Source organism: Meles meles, chromosome 6 (genome assembly GCF_922984935.1).
Source record: "Meles meles chromosome 6, mMelMel3.1 paternal haplotype, whole genome shotgun sequence".
Taxonomy (NCBI): Eukaryota; Metazoa; Chordata; class Mammalia; order Carnivora; family Mustelidae; genus Meles; species Meles meles.
Window position 1 is genome coordinate 102,288,247 of NC_060071.1, and position 19,743 is coordinate 102,307,989.

A 19,743-nucleotide genomic window follows, 5' to 3' on the forward strand; every position below is an offset into this window, starting at 1 on the left:
CTGAAACATCAACTTTGGTTTATTTGATCTTCTCTTTTGTGTTTCTTTATTTCATTAATGTCTGCCTTTCATGTCCTACTTTCTATCGGTTTATTATGTTGTTAGTTCTTGAACTTCTGATGTTGGATGCTTAACTCATTCTTTTTGAGATTTTTAAATTCTTAAAATTCTTTAGCTGTCTTCTTCATTTTGATGAGCAGTATTTTGTTATTTTATAATCCCAATATTTTATACTTTCCGCTATTATTTATTTGACCCATATGTTTGGGAAAATATTTTAAATTTCTATGTTATTTTTATGGTTAGGTATCTGTTATTTTTTTTAAAAGATTTTGTTTATTTATTTGAGAGAGAATGAGTGAAAGAGAGCATGAGAGAGGAGAAGGTCAGAGGGAGAAGCAGACTCCCCAAGGAGCTGGGAGTCCGATGCGGGACTCAATCCTGGAAGTCCGGGATCATGACCTGAGCCCAAGGCAGTCGCTCAACCAACTGAGCCACCCAGGCGCCCAGTTAGGTATCTGTTATTAATTTCTAACTTAATTGTGTTATACTCAGAATGTGGTTTATCTTTGTTGCCAGTCCTTTGGAATATGTTGAAGCTTGCCTTCAGGACTAGCATGTGATCAGTTTTCATAAATGTACCTTAGTTCTTCTTTTTTAAAAAATATTTTATTTATTTAATATTAGAGCATGCACACAAGCATGGGGGGAGGGCAGGCAAAGGGAGAGGGAGAAGCAGGCTCCCTGAGGTGGGGCTCTGTCCCAGGACCCTGGGATTATGACCTGAGTGCAAGGCAGTTGCTTAAGCAACTAAGCCACCCGGGTGCCCCTATACCTTTGTTTTTATAAAGAATATATATTCTAATGATCAGGTGAAGTGTTTTATATATGCCTATTTTATCAATCTTGCTGATTGTGTGGTTCAAATCTCTTATATCCTTCTTGATTATTTTATTTCCTATTCTATCAGTGACTATGAACAGGCATTAAAAATTCCTACTCTGACTAGATTTTTTAGTTTCTCCCTGTGGTCCTGTCAGTTTTTACTTTAATGTATTTTAAGCTACCTTTTAATGTATATATGACTTTAGAATTATTTTACCTGGGTAGTTGAATGTTTTATTATTTTGTAATGATCCTCTCTCTCTGTAGTAATATTGCTTGCCTTAAAATCTGTTTTCTCAATACATCTACACCAGTGTTCTTTTGGTTAATGTTTGCATGGTATACCTTTTTCTATCTTCTGATGGTAACTTTGTGTATCTTTGTATTTTAGATGTGTGTGTTATAACCTGAAAACAACTGGATTTTGTTTCTGTCTAATCTGACACTCTGTATATTTTATCTGAAGAGTTTATTTAGCCAATTTATACTTAATGTGATTCTGATATACTATTTTCACCAGATGTGGGGTTTTTTTTTGTTATTGTTTTTTGTTTTTGTTTTGAGAGAAAGAAGGAGAGCATGGGTGGGGTGGGGGAGGGGCAGAGGGAGAAAGAAAGAATCTTAAGTAGGTACCATGCCCAGTGTGGAGCCTGATGTGAGGCTCCCTTTTACCACCTGAGATCCTAACCTGAGCTGAAATCGAGAGTTGGTTGCTTAACTGACTGAGCCAACCAAGCTTCCCCAGATATGTTTTATATTTGCCTCTCTCTATTTCTCTTCCTTCTCCTTCTCAACTTTCTCATTTCAAGGATTGTTTAAGGAGTTTTTTGTTCTCTTTACACTTTTTTTTGTCTTTGTGTAGAAATTATGATTTATTTCTAACCGTGTAGTAGCTATTCTATTTCAACATGAATACTTGGCAAAGTTCAAAGGTAATAGTTTTCTTTCTTCCCAGAGAGTTCAAGTACTTAAGAAAATTTAAAGTCCAATCACCCCTTTCCCTAGGTAGTCTTATCCTGTTTCCCTCCCCTTGAATTAAACATAAAAAAAAAGTTTAGCCCTTTTTATGGTCTAAATTTACCCACACATTTACCAATATCTTGTCATACTGTTTCTTAACACATCTCAGATCTTTAATTGCAGATCATTTTTCTTTTGTCTGAAATAACACAGCTATTAGAATTTCTTTAAATGAGGGTTGATTATTGCCCAACTGTCTCAACTTTGGTTTGCCTGAAAATTTATTTTACCTTGGTTCTTAAAATATATATGTATTTTTAAAGATTTTATTTATTTATTTAACAGAGATAGAGGAAGCACAAGCAGGGGGAGCAGCAGAGGGAGAGGAGAAGCAGGCTTCCCACTGAGCAGGTAGCCCGATGTGGGGCTCCATCCCAGGACCCTGGGATCATGACCTGAGCCGATGGCAAACACTTAACTGACTCAGCCACCCAGGTGCTGAGAATATATTCTTTTACTGGGTATAGAATTATAGGGTGACAGTTATTTTCATTAAACACATTGGCTAATCCTTGGTTGTTCCTAATGGGAATTCGGTCATTAGTTGCCATTTGTTTGAAGGTGATTTGTTTTTTATCAGGCAGTTTTTAAGAATATATATTTTTTCTTTGATGTTCTGTTGTTTTACTGTGTCTTGGTATGGATTTCTGCTTATGTATGCTTAGAACTTGTTTGGACTTCCTAGATCTCAAGGATTAATAATGTTCAGCAGTTTTGCAAAATTCTCACCCTTTGTCTCTTCAAATATTGCCTCTTCCTCATTCTCTCTATTACATGTTAATGAAATTCTGATTAGACTAAGTTCTTCTCTTTCTTCATGTCTCTTAACTTCTTTTTTGTATATTCCGTCTCTCTGGGCCATATTTCCAGATTACTCAGTTAACTAATTTTCTTTTTTAGGGTCATCTTGACAGAACAATTTTAGTGGAATGATGGGTTCAGAAGCCAGATTTATCTGGATTGATGAGAAAATGACAGATGAAACAGTGGGGACATTCACTATAGTTAGAATGGTAGTTTTGTTGTGAAGAAAGCCAAGAAATAGGAGAAGGAGTTAAGGGAGGGTTTGTTTTAAAGGTGAGTGATATTAAGGCACATTTGGATATCTATAGGAATGATCTAGTAGAGAAGGAAAACTTGATGATGTAGAAAAGAGGGGATAATTTAAGAATGAAATTTCTCAGAAAACAAGGATCTAAGTCCAAATTTTTCAATTCTTTGATTCTTTTTTTTTTGTACCACCCCATTTAAAGATTAGTGAAAGAGGTTTTTTGTTTTTGTTTTTGTTTTTTAAATCAGGCTGAGATGAGCCTGCTGTCAATTTAACAAGTATTATTCAAGTATCCATTCACTCAATCAACAAACATTACATTTACCTTTTATGTGCAGTTACTGTGCTGGGTTCTGGGAACAGAATTAGAACAAGATAAACATGACCCCTGCACTCACAAAGCTATGGGTTGGTGGTAGTGGGTGGATGTGATACAGACAAAGGACTTGGAAGGGCAAACAGAGTACTGTAGGAGGCATTTAATAGGAACCTTAATCCTTTACCCTTATTCTAGGAGATTACAGAAGCAACATTTAAACTGATTTCCAAAGAATGAGGAGTTAACCAGGCAAATTTTGGGAGAGCCTGTCAAGAAGAGAGAAGAGGACAGATAAAGGCCCTGTTGCAGCAAGGAATTTGCAGAAATCTAGCAACTCAAAGAAGACTAGAGCATAGTGAATGAAAGGCAAGATGAGATTTGGGAGGGTAGCAGATACCGTACAGTACAGAATCAGAAGAATTGTAGACTATCCTGGGAGCAGCTAGGAAACATTGAAAGGACTTAATAGTGACAGAATCTATTTTTTAATATTTCCCTTGTAAAAGTGTGTTCATGAGGCTACTAGAGCCTGATGCCGTTAAACCTTAGATCATATGGTTACTACACGCCTTCTTACAATTATTTGCTTACTTATCCATCTAATATGGCTTCTATAACCAGACATGAATGCAGCTTTCCTTCGAATTAACAGAATGATTTTCTGCTGTGTGTATGTGTCAGAGGGATAGTGGTAGAAGTCAGATATTTGGTAGTCAAGATACTATCTTTTAAAATTTAACAAACCAATGAGAAAATAATATTTAGCATATAAATAATATATGTATCATATAGCTTTAGAAATTCTTAAACTGCTATTTTTAAAACTAGCTTTTTTGAATTACTTTACAGACTAATAAATTTGGGGATTTGTATATGGATTTGTTTTAATCCCTAAGTTTTTAGACTTAATATAAATAAGATTGTTTCTCTATTCTTTTTTCTCTTTTCATCATAAATGTCAGAATGTACTGTTCTGTTTATGTTATCAGCTTCTTTAGAGATTATTCAGATTCTGAGTTGTCACTTTGACTAGGTAAATTTATCTTGATCCTAGAGTCTGTATTTAATGAATACCTAACACTATGCCTTGCACATAGTAGGCACTCAAAAAATATGTTCAGTAAATCAAAATATCTGATATAGTGCTCTTAATATACCTTATAAAAATTTCCTTTCTTAATTCCTTCCTTTCACCCAAAACATACTACTCTTTTTTGATATTCCTTTTCTTCCTGACTTTGTCGTCTTTGGTGTTCTGCTCAGAATGTTATTATTTTGCTATTTTCCGTTACTCAGAATCCCTTTTTTAAGGTTTAATTGCCCTGAGTCTTTTCCTTCAGACACATATACTTGCTATTTTGTATTCTAGACCTCTCTTGTTTGCCACTTGTTCTTAGAAGATGTCTTTTTTCCCTCTTTTTTGATCTATCTTAATTTAAATTGAAAAACCCATCTTGGAGCCTGTTTATGTTTTTCTATTTTGCAGCATCTTAATTGCAGTTTTCCCATCCTGAGGAACTATTTAATTGCTATTGTGTAATTGATAAACATAATTTTATGTATTCTGTTTTTAGTCTATTGAAGACAATGAAGTATATTTGCCTAATGATGAAATTTGGACCTATGATATTGATAGTGGGTTGTGGTAAGTAATTTTCAATTGCAGAATGTCCAATCTTAATATCGTTTTAAATATTTTCATAGACTACAGGGAAATTAAGACCAAACTTTGAACATACTGCAATATTTATTGTCTCCCTTTCTTTTTCTTTGAATGCTTTATTCTCTCTGGCTCTTTCTTTCCCTTGCTCCCTTCCTCTCTTTGCCATTTGCCATTCCTCTCAAGGCTGAGGCTGCCCCAGAAGGCTTTGCTTTGTTCTACCAATTAATTCCCAATTCTAGTGATACGAGAAGGTTCTGCAGTTTTTCTTCCAATAGGCTGAAAAATCTTTCCCATGGATCTTAGAGCTTTTACAGTATTAGCTACCATGGCATTTCAATTGTAACTGTCAGTGACAGTTGTCATTGAAAGAGTACTCATGGAGTTCAAAGGGAATTTTTGATTTGCCTTTCTAAAAAGTCATGGAATTCCATGTTATTCTTGCTGCAGGACCATGCACCTCATGGAAGGAGAACTCCCTACCTCCATGTCAGGAAGTTGTGGTGCTTGCATTAATGGAAAGCTGTACGTTTTTGGAGGATATGATGACAAAGGATACAGCAATCGAGTAATACTTTCTTTCAATTCAGGAATGCAGCAAAATGTAATATTTAGTGTATCGCTTAATCTCACAAGTTTCCAAATATTTAAAAAAGAAGATAAAAATAGAAAATCTTGAGCTTACAGGGTTTTAAAAATAGAGTGAATATGTAGCCATTGTGTTCTTCTCTTCTTCCATGTCTTTCTGCTTCGTAGTTAGCCCCACGCTTAGTTGATGTCTTATAGGGCAGAGCATGATGGGACAGGATCCATTTATTTCAGGATGTCTTACATGTCATTTTTGCTTCTAAAACACAGTCTCATTTTTATTAACTCTACAATGAAAATCTTACTTTTAAAGAGAAGAGAGTAATTATTAATTCTTGGATCACATATCCCTCAGACACAGACTTAAATTTTAAATGCCCTCTCTGCTAATGGTGTTCTCCTCTTTTAAAAGCTTTATTTTGTTAATTTGCGAACAAGAGATGGAACCTACGTTTGGGAAAAAATCACCAGTTTTGAAGGACAACCACCCACACCACGTGATAAACTTTCTTGCTGGGTATATAAAGACAGGTAATGCAGCAAAATCATCTCATTAACTACACTTAAGTAAGGGTTATCGCTTGTCCGAAATAGAGAAAACTTGAAAGTCTGGATTTTTTTTCAAGGTATGATTACAAACTTCGTTTTGACCCTGTTGGTAATGGCAGTTCTGCCTTCTAGATAAGGGCCATGTCATAAAAATAAGCACTTTGAAAGCAACTATTTGGTTTTGTTTTTTGTTTTTTGTTTTTAAAGATTTTATTTATTTATTTGACAGAGAGAGAGATCACAAGTAGGCAGAGAGGCAGGCAGAGAGAGAGGAGGAAGCAGATGTGGGGCTTGATTCCAGGACCCTGAGATCATGACCTGAGCCAAAGGCAGCGGCTTAATCCACTGAGCCACCCAGGCGCCCCACAACTATTTGTTTTTTAAAATAAACTTATTATTTAATTAGACTTCTTGAATAGTTGTTCACCATTTGAACCATTCACATGGTTCAAAAATTGAAACCGTATTAAAAAGTCAGTAGTGAAAGGTCTGGCTCCCACCCCTGTCCCCATCCACTCTGTTCCCTTCCACCATGCACAGATAATCTTGTATTCTTAGAGTAGTGGTTCCCAAACTGGTCTGCCATTGGAATCACCTGGGGATTTTTTTTTTTTTTTTAATTCCAAAGTCTAGGTGATACCTCATACCAATTAAATGGTCATCTCTGGGGTTATGATATTTTGAAACTCCTCAGGTGTGTCCAAGATGCAGATAGTTTGGAAACCACAGCCATCAGTGTTACCTTAGGCAAATAGAAGCAAATATGTAGGAGTGTATGCATGTATCCCTTTTTTCTCTCTCTTCCTTACACAAATGGCCGTGTACTCTGTACATTCTGCACCCTGCTTCTTCCATTAGTTAACGATATACCATGAAGATCTTCATCTTTCTGTATCCCGAGTGAGAAAGCTGATTTCCTTCCTCTCTTCCTCCCTCCCTCCGCCCCTCCCTCCCTTCCTTCTCTTTCTCTTTTCTTTCCTTTCTTTTAATAGCTGCATAGTATTCCCCTTTGAGGATATACCATAGTTTATTTGACCTTTCCCCTATAAACAAAATAATACTGATTTCAGTTCCTTTGCTATTACAAACTATGCTTTAATGACTGTGTGTGTGTGTGTGTGTGTGTATACATATATCTGTATGTATATATGGATGATTGCAGATCTATCCATTGGATTAAATGAGATTGCATTTATAACTTTGGCAAATGTCTAGTTTGCTAAGGCTGTTGTAACAAAGTTCCATAAACTAAGTGGCTTAAACAACAGAAATGTGCTTTCTCATGTTTCTAGAAACTGGAGGTCCGAGATTAAAATGTCAGCATGATTGACTCCTTCTCTAGGTTTAGAGGAAGCCATCTATTCCATGCCTGTCCCCTAACTTAGGTGGATTTGCTGGCAACCTTTGATGTTCTTTTTTTTTTTTTTTTTAACCTTTGATGTTCTTGAGCATGTAGAGGCATCACTCTGACCTCTGCCTTCATGTTCACAGAGTGTTTGCTGTGTGTATGTGTGTCTGTCTCCAGTTTGTCCTTTATAAGGACACCAGTCATACTGTATTAGGGCCTCCCGTAAGGAGCTCATTTTAACTTGTTCGCTTCTGTAAAGAGCCTGTCTCCAAATAAGTTCACATTCTGAGATCCTGGGGATTAGGACTTCAACATATGAAAGGAGAATGCAAACCTATAGCAAAAGATTCTACCAATTTTTCCTCCTTAGAAGTGGGGCCATTTTGCATTCTCAACAATGGAATGCTTGTTTCTCCATAGTCTTGCCAAGAGTTTGCTGGCAAACTCCGATTGTTTGTTTGTTTGTTTGCCAGACTGACAGATGAGAAATATCTCAGTCTTATTTTCATTTTCACTGAAAAATATTTTTTGTGGGTATGAATGTATTTTCATATGTTTAAGGACAATTTTTATTTCTTTTTCTCTATACTGTTTGTATCCTTTGCTAATTATTTCCTATTTGATTTTTCCCTTTATAAACTTGATTTCTAGGAGTTATTTATATATTAAGGAAATTAGTGTTTGACTATGATACAATATGACAATATTTTTCCAATTTGTCATTTGTCTTTTGAGTTTACTTAATGTGTTCTGCATGCATTAAACAGATTTTTAAAACTTATTAGATAAATTTATCAGTAATTTCCTTTTTTATCTTTATCTTTTGTGGCTTCCTGATCTTGAAATCTTGATTAAAAGGTTATACATTAATTTACCTATATATTTTCCTCTAGTACTTTTGTCATTTTATTTTTTACATTTTTTTATTTTTTAAATTTAAATTAAATTAAGTAACATATAATGTATTACTTGTTTCACGGGTACAAGTCTGTGATTCATCAGTCTTATACCCAGTGCTCATTGTAACACATACCCTGCCCGATGTCCATCATCCATTTACCCCAGCCTTCAACCCCTTTTTTCTTATTTTTTACATGTACATTGTAGATTCATTTGGAACTGAGTCTGTGAATAGTTATGAGATATGGATCCAGGTTTATCTTTTTTTGAATGGCTACCTGTCTGTAACTCAGTTATTTCCTTACCTTTATCATATATTCACCTAATTTTCACTGGTATTTGGATCTGAGTTTTCTATTCTGTTACATTGATCAGTTAATGTACAAATACTTCACTAGTGTAGATATTGAAGCTTTACAGAACATTCTTATAGGATGACTGTAAATCATGAATGTATACCTAAAATAATTATCACAAGATGAACTCACATAACTACCCCCAAGTAAAGAAACAACATCATCAACATTCTAGAATCCTTCATTATGTTCACTCATAATCACTATGCTCATCCTCCTTTCTAAAGGAAACCATTATCTTGACTTTTAGTATCCTAAATTATTGTTTTATTTTTTATATTAGATATGGCATCCTATAGAATTTATCCTTTTACTGAAATTTTATTTTTGAGAGTCATTCATGATGTCATATGTACCTGTGGTTTGTTTTCTTTCCTGTATATCACTCTATTTAATGAAATATTACAAAATATTTATTCATGCTACTGTTGATAAACATGTGGGGCATTTCTACTTTTTGACTCTTTAGAATAACACAACTATGAACATTCTTCTATGTATTTTGGTATGTAAGGGTAAATATTTCTATTGGGTATATCTTAATTCTCTCAATAATGTAATCTGATTTCAATATAGTCTAATTTACCAATCTTTTCTTTATGATGAGTGCTTTTGTGTCTTAGACTTAGTTGATCCCAACTCTACAAAGTATTTTTGGTCTTTTGAAGTTTTTCTTGTTCATATATATAAGAAATGGGAAACAGTATTTGCCCTAGATAGGGAGACTGAGTGATTGAGAGTAGAAGAGAGACTTACTTTTTACTACACCTTTATCATGACATGATAAAGTCATGATAAAATACATATAACATAAAATCTGCCATTTTAACCATATTTGAACGTCTAATGCAGTGGCATTAATTACATTCACAATTTTGTGCAACCATCAACATTATTTCGTTCCCAAATTTATCATCACTCCCAACAGGGACTCTATACCCATTAAGCAATTATTTCCCCATTCCCCCTTCTCCCCAGCCTCTGGTAACTTCTAATCTATTTTCTATCTCCATGAATTTGCCTATTATGAATATTTCATAGAAGTGGAATCATTCAATATTTGTTCTTTGGTGTCTGGCTTATTCCACTTAAAATATTTTCAGAGTTCACTAAGTTGTAGTATGTATCAGAACTTATGCCTTTTTAAGGCTGAATAACATTCCATTATATGCATTGTGTGCATTTATCTGTTCATCTGATGAACACTTGCTTTGTTTCCACCTTTTAGCTGTGGTGAATAATGCTGCTATGAACATTGGCTTTCAAGTATTGTTTGAGTCCCTGTTTTCAATTCTTTTGGATATATACCTAAGAGTAGAATTCCTGGGTCATATGGTAATTCTATGTTTAATTTTTTTAGGAAACACTGAACTGTTTTTCCCCCAATGACTGTGCCATATCATATTTCCTCTGGCAATGTACTTGGATTCTAATTTCTCTATGTCCTTATTAACACTTACTCTGTTCTTCTTTCTTTCTTTCTCTTCTTTTTAAAAAATCATAGCTATCCTAATGGGTGTGAAGTGGCGTTCATTGTGGTTTTGATTTGTATTTCCCCAGGGACTAACAGTTTGACCATTTTTCATATGCTTATTAGCCATTTGTATATCTTCTTTGGAGAAATGTCTATTTAAGTCCTTTGCCCATTTTTAAAAATTGGTTTGTCTTTTTCTTATTGAGTTATAGGAGTTCTTTACTTATTCTGGATATTAATCTCTTATCAGACATATGCAGGGTTTTTTTGTTCCAATGTTTTGCGTTGGCTGGCCTCACAGAGTGAGTTAGAAAGTGTTCTTTTCTCTTCATTTTTTTCAGGGGGGAAGACTTTGAGAAGGTTGGTATGGATTGTTCTGTAAATGTTTGGTATAGTTCACCACTGAAACTATCTGGCCTTGAGGTTGTCTTTGTTGGGAGATTTTTTGACTACTGACTCAATTGTATACGTTTATTCAGTGTTCCTATTTCTTCATAAGCCATTTTTTATAGTATCTTTTCAGAAATTATTCTGTTTTATCTAACTTATCCAATCTGTTGACATAGTTTTTGTAATATTCTCTTATAATCCTTTTAATTTCTGTAATGTTGATAGTAATGTCCCTTCTTGTCATTTCCAGTGTTAGTGCTTTGAGTCTTCTCTTCTTTTCTCTTTGTCAACCTAGCCAAAGATTTGTCAATTTCGTTGTTCTTTTCAAAGAACCAACTTTTGGTTTGTTCTTTTTCTCTTTTTCTATTCACTGTTTTGCTTATTCTCCTTTATTTTTCATGATTTCCTTCCTCTTGTTATCTTTGGGTTTAGTTTGCTCTTCTCTTTCTAGATCCTTAGTGTGTACAGTTATGTTATTGACTTGAGATGATTTTTTAAAAAATATGTAGGCATTTATAGCTATAAAATTCCCTCTGAGCACCACCTTCACTACATACCATAAGTTTTGTTTTATTGTATTTTCATTTTTATTCATTTCTAGATAATTTTTAATTTCCCTTGTGATTTTTTTTCCTCCACCCATTGGTTGACTTGTTTTTTTTTCTTTCAGCACTTTAAAGATTTTATTACATTGCTTTGGCCTCCATTTTTCTCATGAGAAATTCACTCTCATTCGTGTTTTTGTTCCCCCATATATGTCTTTTTTTCCCTCTGGCTTTTCTTTATCTGTTTTTTAAATTTTTGCTCCTCATTGATTAAAAGGTTCTTATTTGTAGTTTCCTTTGTATTTATCCTTCTTGGAGTGCACTGAGCTTTTTGGGTTGGTGGGTTTACATCTTTCATCAGTTTTAGGAAGCTCTTAGTAATTATCAAACATTTCTTCTAGACATTTATTTGTCTCTTCTCCTTCTGGGATTCCTGTTATATGACAGAAAACCATTTTGTATTGCTCCACAGAGCTTGGGCTCCTTGGATTCCTGCCCCCCCCATCTCTTTTTTCCTCTTTGTTTTAATTTGGATACTTTTTTTTTTTAAGATTTTATTTATTTATTTGTGAGAGAGAGTACACAAGCAAGAGGGGAGCACAGGCAGAGCAGGCAGAGGGAGAAGCAGGCTCCCCACAAAGCATGGAGCCCCACGGGACTGGAGCCCCGTGCGGAACTCGATCCCTAGACCCTGGGATCATGACCCAAGCCAAAGGCAGCAGCTTAAATGACTGAGCCACCCAGGCATCCCTTGGATACTTTTTATTAGCCTCTTGACCTGTCTTCAAGTTCACTGGTCTTTCCATTGCTATGTCCAGTCTCCTGTGAAGCCTATTTAATCAATTCTTTATTTCTGTCATCTTTTTTTCAATTTTTAGCATTTCTATTTAGCAGTTCTTTTTCATGGTTCCACATCTCTACTGAAATTGCTCTGTTGTTCTTGCATGTTGTCCACCTGTTACAAACTAGATCTGTTGGCATCTTTATCATAGTTATTGTAGATGCCATGTCTGATCATTCCACTATCTGAGCCACCTTGGGGTCAGCTTATATTGACCCCTCTCTTGATCATAGGTAACTTTTTTTTTTTTGCCTTTTCATGTATCTTGTAATTTTTCCACCACATTCCAGACATTCTTTATGAAAGAATAATAAGGTTTAGAAAAAATATTTATTTCCAGGAGAGGACATGGCCTTTCTGTTTTTCTTAGGCTGCTAGAGTGAGTGGTAGTTCAGTCAGTCTCATTCATAGTTGATTTGTGTTTAGAATTGTTGCAACCATTGGAACTGTTGTACAATTGCCTTCAAATATTTTGAGGCAAGATCATGACTTTCCTTTGAGCACTGCAGATTGTCTAAAGAAGTTCAGCTGTACTTCATTCACACTGTTCCCACCCTCAGAACCCTGGAAGATCTCTCCCTGTTTCATAGCCTCATTGGGAGATCTTTGTGTCACCAGGAAGTTCTCTTGCTCTCCAGTCCCACCTTTTGCTTTCTGTACCTTGGGAGATCTTTTTCAGCCTTGTACCTCCTCCCTTGGTCTTTTGAGGGCAGCCATCCTGTGTGCTATAATGACTTCGTATGCTTGTGAGGTATTTCCTTCAGATCTCCTGATCTGGGTGGTTTCTTTTACAAACTCTACCTGTCCTGGATTCTTCTTCCTCTTGCTACTCTCAGGAATGAGAGTAGCCACACACGGGTCTTTTCCCTTTTATTGACAGTTCATCGCTTTCTGGAATAGTTCATTTAGACTTCTTTGTTCCCTTCTCTCTTTGATTTTTTTTAAACTATGGTTTTTTAGTTTACTTGGCTAGTTTAGGTTAGTAGGGTGAGAGAGAGGATCTCTTTCAAATTTTGATGAACAGACTGGAAGTAGAAATTCTAAAGTGTGTTCTTTTGTATTTGTTTTTCAGATTAATATATTTTGGTGGCTATGGGTGTAGGAGACATAATGAACTCCAAGACTGTTTTGATGTTCATGATGCATCTTGGGTAATCACTGTTTACATTTTCCTCTAATTTAGTATCACTTTAAGTCTTTAGAAATAATGAGTCCAGTCTTTTTCAATTTAACTTGCCACAATTGACACTATGAAAAAAATGTGTTTTCTCTTTTTTGGATTTAGATTCAGTTGGAGGAGTTTCTCTCATCTTCTCTCACCTAGTGGTATTAGCCTTCATGGCTACCGGGAGAGTAATTTCTTACTTTATTAATCACTTATACCCATTTCTGTTAGGCAAGTAGAGATTTTAGCACAACTTGGAAAAACTTTGCTCACAGATAACCAGAACAGCTGTTGTTGAAATACATCTCCTTTTAGGTGTGTCCACCAGAACTATTCATAGCTCAGGCTGACCTCTGTTTGACAGTGAGTAAGTTGGTAGTAATATTACCTTTCCTACTTATTCTTACTGGTTAGAGAATAAACTGTTACTAATGAAATAAGACATGACATGAAAATGAAACCCTTTAAAAGACAACTTTAGAAACCATTGATCCCAGCATCAACAAATATAGTAGCTCGTTGCTTTTACCTTTTATTAGTATATATTATTATACATATATAATACATATATATTTACATTATAATGTAAATCTATATGTACATTTCATATATATCTTTTTGTATATGGGTATTTAAAAAGATCTCTATTTACATGGTTTTTGAGTTTTTAAAGTAAAATATCTTTAAAGTTTTGTTACTAATACTCTGGTTTCTCTTCAGATTGTATAAATCTTTTGCCTCTTAAAATTTTGTTACTTACAGTATTACTGATAATTTTCAAAAATATAAATTCCCATTACTTTGATCTACGTATTTTTACCCTTTTTTTTTTCCCTCTCCTAGTACCATTAGGCTAAGAACCATGTCCTAAAGTTTTGGGTGTACAAGTAGATTGCATTTATATTTTAAATTAAGTAAATTGTTTAGTGTGTTTAAATTGTTTGACAAGTTCTGACAAAAATGAATGATGTATTTCTGGCATAGAACATAAAACTGACACAGAGGCAAGCTAAAGCAGGAATAGAGGATTTCAACAATCCAGTGATGCTAAATATAGTGTAATTGCTAAATGGTTGCCCTGCTGACAGTTTTGTCTCTTAGAAGACAAACAAGAGGGTAAGCCCAAGTTTGACCTATAAGAACAAATTGCTTGGTTAAGTAGAAGTGATTGGAGCTTTTTGGAAAAAGGAGCCATGGTCCACTGAAGTTCCTGATTGTAAAGATTAGGAATTCTGAGCATGTACTCTAGGAACACAGAGTGCAAAATATGAATGTCATTCTGTCCTCTGCAACTTTAAAAGAGATTATTCTTTGAGAGAATTGGAAGATTATCAACAAGTAAAGTTATGACTCACTGCAAGCAATGCTATGAGAAGACAAGTTGCCAGATGGCTGCTGCGACTAGTCCGGAGGCCACACTTTATGAGTCATGGGTGTGTGCTTTAGCTTTATGACTGTGATAACACTTAACCTCTATTTTTATAATGGTGTTTATTACTTCACCAGTAAATATGCAATGAAATTTATTACAATAACCTAAAGTTCACAAAAGCTTTGAAATATTTTAAAAATTCCTGTTTTAGGAAGAACAGATATTCTGGGGATGGCATAATGATGTTCATGTATTTGATACAAAGACACAGAGTTGGTTTCAACCAGAAATTAAAGTAAGTATTATAAAAATTACCTTTCTATTTATATATTCATTGATACCTTAAAAGAATATTTTTTGCTAAGTTTTTTGGATTTTAGCAATTGAGTTTATAATCATATAGTCCCTTAACTGCCATCACTAATACTCTTTTTTTTTTTTTTAAATCACCTATTTTTCTCCAGGTTAGCTAAGGTTGTCTAGAAAAATCTTCCAAAGTGGGTACCATCATTGTCCTTTACCCACAAGTATGATGTCCTGATGTAATGATGGCACTTTTTAAATGTCCCTTTAGGGCAGGCACTTGGGTGGCTCAATCAGTTAAGTGTCTGCCTTTGACTCAGGTCAAGATCTCTGGGTCCTGGGATAGAGTCCCTGCTCAGCGGGAAGTCTGCTTCTCCCCTGCCCCTCCCCCCCACTCATGAACACTGGCTCTCTTTTTCTCTCCTCCACTCTTTCTCTCTCAAAAATGAATAAATAAAATCTTTTTTTAAAAAAATCCTTTTACAGTCAAATCCATAATTTTGAAAAGCCCATATTTCATACTCTTGAAATCTACATACAATTAAAGCATGACAAAAATACATTATTATTCTCTTTCATGAGTTAGTGAGCAAACCCAAATTCAAATTAGTTTAAGCCATAATGAATTTTTACATAGAGGGAAGGTATATTTTGGAGTTGCTCACATAGTGAAAGAATTGCAGGGACTAGGGCCTCGGGAGCTAGAGGAAGTTACTCCACACCATCACAACATTTTCCATAGCTCTTTGTCAACTTCTCTTTGCTTCTCTTTGTGTTCTAGCTTCATTCTGTCTACTGCAGACCAGCCAGCTCATTTAGGAGGGAACGTGGTCCTGGCTATCCAGGCAGTCCTTTCCACTGGTGCTGTATTCTTTCAAGGTCTATAAATTAGTCTTAGAAGAGGACTCTGCATATTTGGGCAGGTTCCCACTCTTTACATTGGTCCCTGTTCCCAGAGAGATGACAGGCTAGGCCCGTGTCTCGGGCTTACCCTAGGGGAGCAGAGGGTTGTGGGTAATAGGTCACCAGAACTTGCCAAATGGAGTGCTAAATGGGCAAAACCAAAACTGTCCACAAATACACACAAATGGTATACATCCATTTGAATTTTAAGATTTATGTCTTTTGTTAATGAAATAAAGGCATTTTATCTCTATTCAGATAATTTTATGTCAGCAAGCAGGTGCCAAGAAATAGTGTTGAGACTGGATCTACCGAAACTCATCCTGGATCTCTCTCAGGCATCTGTTGCCTCTACTTCTTTACAGAAAAACCAGGAGTCTGCAGCTCTTGAAGGCATATTTGTAGCATATGCTTCTGTCAGGGCACCAGGCTGGCCCATTCAGTGGAGCATGCAACTCTTGTCCTCGAGGTTGTGAGTTCATGTTCCATTTTGGGCTGGAGCCTACTTTAAAAAAAAAAAAAGAATGTGCTTCTGAGGATAAGGGAGCTCAGGTAGCTTGTAATTAGTTCTTGGGCTCCTTCTTTCTCTTCTTACCTCAGTCTATAGCCTTCTCCAACATTTTTACACACACCTAACCCTATTTTAGTTTATATTTACCAAGATTTTCAGTGTAATTTCTCTGATGATTTCTTCAAATGAGTTCTTATATTGTTTCTATTTTATTGAAAGTTCTCACATGGCTGTGCCTGGATGTCTCTTCATCTTTTAGAGATGTTCTTAAAATACTTCATTATTCCCAATATTAGGATCAAAAGACAAGGCAGCATGGAAGGGTGTACCAATTATTGGTGTCAAAGTTAAAAGAAATTGGGTTTGCATTCTAATTCTGTCCTGTAAGAGCTGTATACTTTAGATAAGCCATTTAGTGTGTCATCTATAAAATGGAAAGGTTGAAAGTGTTTTTCCTACATGGGATTTTTACCCCTTAAGAGCAATATACTAGTAATAGATATCTTCGAATTGTTTTCAGTATTTCAAGCAACTTAATAAGCATTGTGCATTACTTAGGCAATTAGGCACACAGATTAATGCAAATGCCATTTCTTTGTTTTTGTTTAGAATTACATGAACTCAGTTTATTCAGAAGCTTTAGGTGGCTAATAAATGCAACAGAAGTTTGGTATTTATTTCATAATCAATGTGTATACAATAGAATAAGTTTTCCAAAATTTCAGATCAGGAATGGGGTAATAATAATGATTGTGTTTTGCTGGAATGACTGAGAACCACATTTCAAAAGGTTCTTTCTCACTTATATAAGTGTTAAATTGGTAATAGCTGAATTATTTCTTTTGGTGTTGGCTTCAGGACAGTCATTTGAGTAAGCCTGAAAAGTCTTGAGAGTTATGATATTGGCTGTAGAGCATAAATGTTCTGTGCCCACATTCAGGAGCCAATGTACTGAAAATGTTGAAAAAGTTCTTTCAGAACTTGGAATGAAATCCATACTCAAAGGCACTCACCATGAACACAAGGAAATTATGCAGAAAATTTTTCCTTTAAATCCCATTCATTCATCTACCCATTATATTCTCTCTTTTCCCACCAATCCAAACTTCTCTGGAGAAGAGATCTATATTTATTCAAAGTAAAGTATAGAAAAGTGTTACCAGTTAATGAGAAGAGTTTTAGTAAGTGATAAAGCAATGTTTGGCTTAAGGGAAGAGTGAAGTCCTTATAGTGGAATTTAAGACTTCCAAGAGTTTGAGGGGGCGGATGTAATTTCTTAGAGTCTCTGAGATCATTGTGTACTACTCACTCATAATATGAATTCTGTGGGAGAGAGTTGTGGAAGAGAGAGAGGGAAGGGGGAAGAGAGAGAGAGAATCTTTTTAATTTGATTTTTAAATCTTTATAGTTCAAGCTGAAATTTACATGAAACTTTATTTTGCTAAATAGTGTCAGGCAGTTAAGAAAAACACTTTAAAAAGTAAAGCTCAGAGTAAATAAATTTCATTCTTTTTTTTAAAGATTTATTTATTGGGAGAGCATTCACAAGAGCAGGGGAGGGGCATAGGGAGAGGAAGAGGGAGAATCTCAAGCAGACTCCCTGCTGAGCGCCCACGGGAGGCAGGGCTCCATGTCAGGACCCTGAGATCACGACCTCAGCTGAAACCAAGAGGCAGACCGCCCACTGACTGGGCCACCGCGGGGAGCCTGCTTCCTCCTCTCTCTCTGCCTGCCTGTCTGTCTACTTGTGATCTCTCTCTCTGTCAAATAAATAAATAAAATCTTTAAAAAAAAAAAAAAAAAGCACTGTTTGTCTATAATTATTACTACTCAGAATGAAATTTTGCCTTAGGATTTTTATTGAATGACCTGGTGGTATTTCTCATACTGAGCGTAGGAGTAGAACGTCCTTAGACATGTTTCAAGGCTTTGCATTCTGTTTTCTCATCTCTGCTTGCAGGGTGGAGTTCCTCCACAGCCACGAGCAGCGCACACGTGTGCCGTTCTTGGAAATAAGGGCTATATCTTTGGCGGACGTGTTTTGGTTAGTGTTTTCATGGAAATGGTATTTTTATGTGTGATTCTACTTACATAAATTATTCTCTGATTTGGGGGAACAACAGACTATTCAAATTATCTAGATACTAAAATGCTGTTCAGTAACTTTTATTTTCCATCCCCTAAACAGACTATACATGAATCCTCATGGATGATTTATGAATCATAGTTCAGTGAAGAGAATCCTTCACTTCAGTGCATAACCAGAAAAGTTTTTAAAATTTCTGAACCTTTAAATCCTGTTAGTTTAAACCCATTTCTCCCCCCCTCCACTGATAAATTAATTGGGTAGCTCTAGATTAATTTTATTAACACTCAGCATTTTTTCCCAATATATAAATTTCTGCTGTTTGGTAAAATGGAGATGGTCTATTTTTAATCTGAACTTATTTTAAAACCAAAATTTTAGCCCGTGAAAGATGTAAAACACAGACTAATTTAACACACTTTTATTTTAGCAAACTAGGATGAATGATTTGCACTATCTGAACTTAGATACCTGGACTTGGTCTGGAAGGTAAGTTTGAGATTTAAGTATATTTTAATCAAAAGGGGTATGTGTGTGTGTGTGTGTGTGTCTGTCTGTCTGTCTGTCTGTCTGTCTATCTCTCTGTCTTTGGGATCATAATCCAAATCTGAGTCTCTAAAACTGAACTAGTATCTTTTTCCTTCAGATCATATGTCTAAGCAAGGAATATACAGATTTAAATGCAGAGTATGTTCTTTAACTAAATTAAATAAAACATGAGAATACCAGCAGTTGAAAATTGATTATGTAAAAGTACTGGTTTTGTACTAAGTATTCTTGAGAACTGGTCAGAAGAAGAAATGAAGGAACAGTTTATTGGGGTCATAACAAGTAAACAGATAACGAAGTAGGGAAAAGCCAGATTTTAATTGTGGTTCAAAGTATATATTTAACAATAGAATAAATCTATTTAGCTATCATTTTAGCTGTTCGTGTAATGAGATGGAATCAGAGCTATATATTATTCTAAAATAGAAATACTATTAAAAATGAAACTGTGAAATGGCCAGAAAAAAAATATAGCAGATTGTCTTTGAAATCTTGCAATGGAGAAAGTTTTTTTAAAGATGGTATAAACCCAGAGTGCTTGGGTGGCTCAGTCCGTTGAGTGTCTGCCTTCCAGTCATGATCTTGCGGTCCTGGGATCAAGTCCTGGGATCAAGGGAAGATTATGTCTCCCTTTCCTCTTGCTTGTGCTCTCTCTCAAATAAATAAATAAAATCTTTATTTTAAAAAATATTTCTATTTTTGAGAGGGAGAGAGCATGAACAGTGGGGAGAGGCAGAGAGAGGGAGAAACAGACTCCCCAACAGAGTGGGGAGCCCAACATGGGGCTCAATCCCAGGACCCTGAGATCATGATATGAGCTAATGACAAATGCTTAACTGACTGACCACCAAGGTGCCCCTTAAATAAATAAATAAATAAAATCTTAAAAAAAAAAAACTTTACCAAAGTTAAAAGGCAAATTGGAAAA

The 19,743-nt window shown here is 35.4% G+C and overlaps 1 protein-coding gene across 3 annotated transcripts in view; it reads left to right on the top strand.

Annotated features, from left to right (window-relative positions):
- The window catches only part of KLHDC1 (kelch domain containing 1), a 49,595-nt gene that overhangs the window by 9,238 nt on the left and 20,614 nt on the right, over positions 1 to 19,743 (top strand). Inside the window, exons 1-8 of one of the 3 annotated variants that reach the window (XM_046008838.1) lie at positions 466 to 514; positions 4,850 to 4,920; positions 5,386 to 5,539; positions 5,936 to 6,054; positions 12,999 to 13,077; positions 14,675 to 14,758; positions 18,141 to 18,224; positions 18,697 to 18,755. In XM_046008838.1, the coding sequence (XP_045864794.1) occupies positions 5,390 to 5,539; positions 5,936 to 6,054; positions 12,999 to 13,077; positions 14,675 to 14,758; positions 18,141 to 18,224; positions 18,697 to 18,755 (575 nt within the window). In that variant the 5' untranslated portion in view covers positions 466 to 514; positions 4,850 to 4,920; positions 5,386 to 5,389. Of the gene's footprint in view, positions 1 to 465; positions 515 to 4,849; positions 4,921 to 5,385; positions 5,540 to 5,935; positions 6,055 to 12,998; positions 13,078 to 14,674; positions 14,759 to 18,140; positions 18,225 to 18,696; positions 18,756 to 19,743 lie in introns of those variants that run through there. The other 2 variants (XM_046008839.1, XM_046008840.1) reach the window with 2 other exon arrangements.